The sequence below is a fragment of the Lotus japonicus genome, chromosome 3, assembly GCF_012489685.1.
Source record: "Lotus japonicus ecotype B-129 chromosome 3, LjGifu_v1.2".
NCBI lineage: Eukaryota > Viridiplantae > Streptophyta > Magnoliopsida > Fabales > Fabaceae > Lotus > Lotus japonicus.
Window position 1 is genome coordinate 8,844,901 of NC_080043.1, and position 6,592 is coordinate 8,851,492.

The 6,592-nt window shown below is 34.8% G+C and overlaps 1 protein-coding gene across 1 annotated transcript; it reads right to left on the reverse strand.

Annotated features, from left to right (window-relative positions):
- Positions 1 to 270: 270 nt before the first annotated feature.
- LOC130743543 (uncharacterized) lies at positions 271 to 6,212 on the reverse strand. Its single transcript, XM_057595790.1, has 2 exons — positions 5,897 to 6,212; positions 271 to 554 (listed from the first exon to the last, which is right to left on the reverse strand). Exons 1-2 carry the CDS (start codon positions 6,210 to 6,212, stop codon positions 271 to 273), a joined length of 600 nt encoding a protein of 199 aa, XP_057451773.1.
- Between the last annotated feature and the right edge of the window lie 380 nt (positions 6,213 to 6,592).

Genomic DNA, 6,592 nt, shown 5'->3' on the forward strand with positions numbered 1-6,592 from the left:
AAAACCTAATCTTTTTCATGAACAAAATTTGGAGGCCAAGTTCACCACATATATACTTTTCCCTTTAGAGACATCAAATATTGAATAATTAGCATTCCCACACCATAAAGGTGACCACTCATCAGATTCCTTCTTGCACACCTCCAATTTCTATTGAATCATAGGGCATATGTCTCCCTTATATCTTAGAATTATATCTCTTTGCTTTACAATTATCTTGTTACGATAATACTCAGTCATTCAATGAGAGTGAATATTGGATTTTCTCTCTCATGTTATTGACTGGTAGATCACAATGGGGAGAGGTGTTGTAGGTTTCCCTATTACATTCCTTAAAAGTGTCCCACTTATGTATCTCCAAGCTTCCTCATTCAACTTCTTCAAATTCTCCATGGCCTTCACATATGCTAGCATTGTGCTTGCTCTTGCAACAACCCGCAGAGACCCTTTCACAAACTCCCCAGGATACTTCTCCTTCCAGTTTTCATATAGGTGTTTCACACATAATTTGTGATCTACATTTGGATCCAACAATTGTAAAGTAAGGACCAAGCCTTCAAATATAATCAAGTTATCAAAATAAAGGAGTAAGAACAAAGAGTCAATTATGCTTTTGTTCTATAATATCCTTATCGACATTTTTATCATATCCTAATTGATATATAACTTGAATAAAATATATATAGTCTTATTTTAAATGAGATTATATATGTTAAAAGAAAATTGTAGTAATTGGTTGAATAATAGGTGATAGTTTTGTTAAGTGAAAATTGGATGTGATAAGTAAAAAATATAATTTTTTAATTGGATTAGTGGTTATTGAACAATGGTTGAATAGAAAGAACAAGAAAAATAGTCTTTATATTCATAAAATTTTTTTTTTGAGAAAAATGGTAAAAGCTAAAACAACCAATTATTAAAACAGGGATATTAGTAAAATGACCTTGATAAATAATTAATGACAAATAATTTATACCTTAGGTTAAAATAGTTTGTATTCATTTAATTATATTATATTATTAAATATATTAACTATAAAATATTAAATTTTTAGGTAAAGTTATAATAATGCTAATAATATTAATAGTAACGTGTTATAAAATGTAATCATTAGATACTATTGGTATCAATTAATATTTAACATTTCCCTTAAAAAATTATATTTAACATTAAAACTAAGATACATTGCTCATTAAAATATTATTTTTAGTTTTTATATTTTGTTTAATTGGAAAATGTTAAATGTTAGTTTTTATTGGTTTAAATAAGGTTTGATTTCTATTTTCATTTTTTAATTTAAAATTATTTAAAATAATCATTACCATATGTTATAATATCAATTTATTTTTAAAAACTAAAGTGATAGTCTTAATTAATAACAACTAGCCACAGGTACCAAATTTAACTCTCACCTCCCCTTAGGTCGAGGGTTCGAATTCCCTGTGTCCACTTAAATCTCAGTTGGTGGACAACCCTCCTCTAGAAGATCCAATAGTGCTCTACATAAGACTGAGTCTTTGTTGATCTCCTCAGCAATCAGCATGTCACTAATGCCCTCCCTGATTGTTTAGGGGTGTTTTCTCTTTAGTCCACCATTTTTTCAACCAAAAATTGTTAATTTAGTGAATATTTTTTACACATTTAATGATATTTATATCAATAATATATAATTTTCATAGGATAGCCTTATCTGAATTAAAAACATGTCCTCTTTCCACTTCTGCCACTGCTTCCATTTGACCAGAATTTGCTACTAATATAATTTTCTCGAAACCAACAAGTCCCCTTTAGTAAATTTAGTTCACTGTTTACGAGTCAGATTAGTCACGTGAGACCTCTTTCCTTGTGGAGACTGATGATTAAAGGAAAAAAAAATTTAGTTCACGTTTGGAAGAAAAATAAATTTTGTGAAAATGGAATTTCATAATTAAAAAGGAGGAAGAAATGTCTACAGTAAAGTAGAGAAGACTCTTCTTGAAGAAACCCTAGAAATATTTTTATAACAAAGCCTAGAGAGAACTAGACAGTAAATTTAGCCACATCCACGGGCTTTTTTTTTCTAAGAGAATTTTTTGTAAGAAAACCTTTTCTTTTTTGGTCAAGTAAAAAGCCTCCTTCATAGACAAATAAAAGCCTATGGTATAAAAACCTTGTTCGTCAAATCCAACCCACCTAAAATCACAGCCCACAGTTGACCAAAATAAATTCTCAGCCCATAGTATCAAACTTTACACTCTCACTCACTCACTCCGGAAGTTCTCATCTAAACTCGGGAAAAAAAATCGCATCTGCATTGATCAAATTCAATTCAACACAAGAAAAAGAACGAGGGGATGACAATTTTGCCTGAACCCATGGGTACCCACTCGAACTTGATCTGATTTGAAGGACAAAACCCGAGTTGATTGGAATTGGATTTGATTTTGCTCGTTACTGTACCAGTTTATGAGTCTGAGTTTGACATTAGTTAAATTTGTGCTCATACCCGTCCGAACCCGAACCAAAAAATACCCAAAATATAAAATTACAAAAAATCCTCATACATATATTTATAAACTTTATTCTTAATGTTTGATGATTAATTGTACTTTTGTATGTTTGAGAAAGTAAACTCTAAACTATTGTTGTCTCACTTTGGTGATGGATGAGGATGTTGAATAGTATTTGTTTTTTTTCTTTCTTTCTATGAATTTCACTTTTTTATTATGAAAGTAGGTTCTGGATCTGGTTCTGGGACGAGTTGCTATTTCACGTGAGTAATGGGTTTGAGTTTCGGGTAAATCTGAAACCTAATGGGTTTTGGCATGGATTTCATTTTATCGCTCATAAGGGTTTAGGTTTGGGTTCTGGGATTTGGGTTTGGGTTTGAGTTTGGTAATTGTAAAACCTATGATTGATCCTACCCGTTGCCATCCCTAAGAACGACACATACAAAAATGAAAAATAAAAACAGATAAAAAGAAAAAAAACCCAACGTCTATTTTCACACGAACACCTTCAGTTTCTCTCTCGGACGCACAATGTGACACTTTCGGGTCAAAAAGAGAATAATAAGAAAATAATGCTTTGACCAAAAAGCAAAAAAGGAAAGAAAGAAAAGAACGCCGAACTTGGATTCCGACCCTCACCTCCCTCAAATCAAAATCTATGCACAAGAAAAAACTTGTGCATAGTTACACCATGTACTTTTTACCTGCTATTGCAGGTTTACAGGTAATTTTTTATTTTAAAAAATTTAAATATTAAATATATTATAGTATAATTAGTTAAATAGTTAGTGAATGATTAATAAGATTAAAATTAAGTTAATTGGATCTTGGTTGTAGAGATTGAGTTCTCTCCTTCATCTCTTGAAAACCCTAGGCACCCACCACCTCTCTCACCTAGTCGTCACCGCCCTTCATTCATGGCGGGCGGCGACGGCGCCGCCACCACTACCTTTTCCGGTTTCCGACTTCCTCTCCTCCATTCAAAATCACAGACCTCCATCACCATCCTCAATCATTTCTAGAGTTGTTTCTTCGAACTCCACCGCACCACCACTTCCTCCTTATTCTTCAACCATGATGGACCACTGTCCTGCTGTCACCACCACTACAGGCTCACTGTTCTTCACGCATCTCAGATCTGGTTGCAAGGAGATGCATAGCCAAAGTCTTGGACTGATATGAGAGTTTGTTCAGGGGTTTGGATCTGGAGGTTTAAGTGTGCTTCTTCTTCTTCATCTCTGGGTTGTTGTGGGTTTTGGATCGGTGGGGGTTGGTTTTCTGTATTTTGGAGAAGAAGACGAGCGGCTGAAGCAGTGAAGACAATTCTATATTTTTCTAAGATGATAGCTACTAGGTTCTATTTGGTTTTCTATTGTAATATGAGTAGCTAAATCCCTTTTTCTCGAAGTTAAAATGTAGGATATGGATTCAATCCCGTTCTTTTTACAAGTAATTTTTAATTAAATTATATGATTATGATTTGTCTTCAAGTTCTTAATTATGTATGGTAATTAACCATATCAATAGTAGATAATCAACTCCTAGAAGGGGAAATTAATCTTATGGAGTCAATAAAAGAGAATGGGTATAGACAGTTAGTTTTAATATGCACCAGCTGGTAGAGTGATATAATGCACTTGCTCTAGTTTGCGCATGTGTGTTTTTAGCAGAACACCAACATGTTTGAATGATGAAAGATTAGCCTTGGGACCTCGGAAGAGTATTACCCGAGCCCTACAGTGGGCGTCAATGATCTCATAGTGAACCAGAAAGACCAAGCTAAGAACCAAAGAGAAAATAATAATTTCATCCTTTTTTGTTTTATCAAGTGAACATGAATATTCCATTTGACCTCGTTATATATAAGAGAAACCTTATTCTCCACACACAATTGCGCGCCTTCTACCCATGTAGCTAATAATGCCCGGTACAGGGGAGTGCGTTTTAACCAAGTCCTTCTCACAAAATATCTTAAATGTTTCAACAAGATAATATCACCTACGTATGAAGATTACATTGTCCATCATAGAGTCCATAAGTTCAATAAACAATAGTATCGATGAGCTTAGCATCGCTCAAATCATACTTGAGTGTCGTCGAAGCCGAATAAATAAAGTTAAAGTCTTTAGGCTGCACATACACATTCAACAAACATTAAGGGTGCCTCACTCTTTGGGTTGCCTTTTCCAATTCACAAAGCTTGCAAGACTCTAAGCCTTTAGGCATTTAAGGGGAAGCGCGTCCTAATGTGTTGAAATGATTTTAGACTTGAACCTTCTTAGGTCCTCCAATCTTGGGGTCGCCCTGTATCGAGTCGACCTACCAACAAGCGCGTAGACGGTAGATCAACGGGCACATGATGTGATTACCTCAGTGGATGATACATGCAGCTTAAACAAGCTTAAACAAGCTGGCTTTCACTTGACACTCTTGAAATGACCTCCCCCACCCTGCCTCCTAGCTACCAAACATCTTTTATAGAACGCGCGTGCTCTAAGCAAATATTAATGCATGCAATATTTGAACATTAACCTCAAAATACCATTATTCATTATTATTAAATCAAAACAGAGAAACAGAATTACAAAGACTGTTATTTTCTATAACATGGATCGGAATTGCAAAGATTTAACAGACAACAGTTACACAATATGGTCCCCCTCCATTTTCTTTGAAGGGAAGAGAATTACACGGATCGAGCCAACACTGAGTTAGAGCAGATGACATATCATATTCACTCTTTTAACGAGTGTATAGCTGATCAGGAGGAAAGAACGGTAGTACTAAGAGAGAGTGAAAGTTGTGATGTTACATCTGATATCTTATTTTAGATGGAAAGGAGAGGCGCAGAGAAGAAGGAAGTGACAAAAAGAAAATAGAAAAGAAAAGGAAAGAGAGTGAAAATATGGTAACTGATAAGACAAAAGATAAGAAGGAGTGAAATTAAAGGGAGCTAGAAAAGGATATATAAGAAAAAGAGGTGCAGGTGCTATCAAAGTTAAAAGAAGAAAGGGACACCTACAGAAAGGGGTTCTAATTATATTCATTCACACAGTTTTTCTCTTCCATCTTATTTTCACACTTTTTTCTATTTATCTCTCTCTTCTTTCTCTATCACACAACCTATCATATCTCTTATTTTTTTCTCATTTTTCTTCATTCTTCCCTTAGGTGCAGGTGTTGTTCAAATGTGGACAAGCAGTACTTATTGAATATAAAGAGATGAAAGATCTAAGTGAGACTGGGTAGTGACGTGAGAATAATTACATGACACCAATGTTAAACTAACACTGAATTTCCAACCACAGAAGAGTGATAAAAGAAGAGAGATAAAAAAGAAAAAAAGAGGTGTAATTGAGATTGAAGAGGGAATGAGTGTGATTATATTAACATCGGTTCCACCACACCTTGAGTGCGCATTTTTGGTCCGTCCATCAAACAAGGACTCAACCTAAACATGAGAATGCAGAACTCCATTTGGCTGAGAGCACCATCTCCATCCAAATCACCTTCCATTAGCATGCACAAGAGCTCGTCGTACCTCACCTCCAAACCCAGCAAGAAACAGTTCACCTTCAAGCTCTCGAACGTGATAAGGCCCTTGTTCTCGTCCATGAGCAGGCGAAACCCGTGGCAGAGTTCGCCTATAAACCCTTCTGCGCCTAAGCTTGAGATCATGGATGGGAAGTAGTCCTCGAAGTCCAAGCCATAATCCAACTCCATAGCTGAAACTGTCTGTGAATTAAGCCTGAACTAGAAGTGGTTAGTAAAGAGGATAGTGTGGTAGCTTATGATAGAAGGATGTGTTAAGTGGAGCCTCTTATATATGATAAGGAAGCAGAAGCAACCAACTAATGTAAAGATGGGGACGGGTAACCAATAATATTTAGCCCACACCGATATAGTGTAGACTCTTTGAGTGAAATGAGAAGATAAGGGAGAGATGAGTGATAGATATGATATAAACGATACATGAAAGAAAGAAAAGATAAATAAAATAAGAACTATTTATTTGTGTATAGTTACTATTTTGCAATCTATCAATATAATCAATCGATGGCGTTTGGTAAATTAAATAGTAAAAATGATAGTTACAACTAAAA

Bases quoted from the DNA above. Each gene is read 5' to 3' on its own strand.
- LOC130743543 (XM_057595790.1), bottom strand. From the start codon at position 6,212: ATGGAGTTGGATTATGGCTTGGACTTCGAGGACTACTTCCCATCCATG. The intron at 555-5,896 runs GTGTGGTGGAAC...TTATATTTGAAG, and splicing joins ACCAAAAATGCGCACTCAAG to GCTTGGTCCTTACTTTACAA.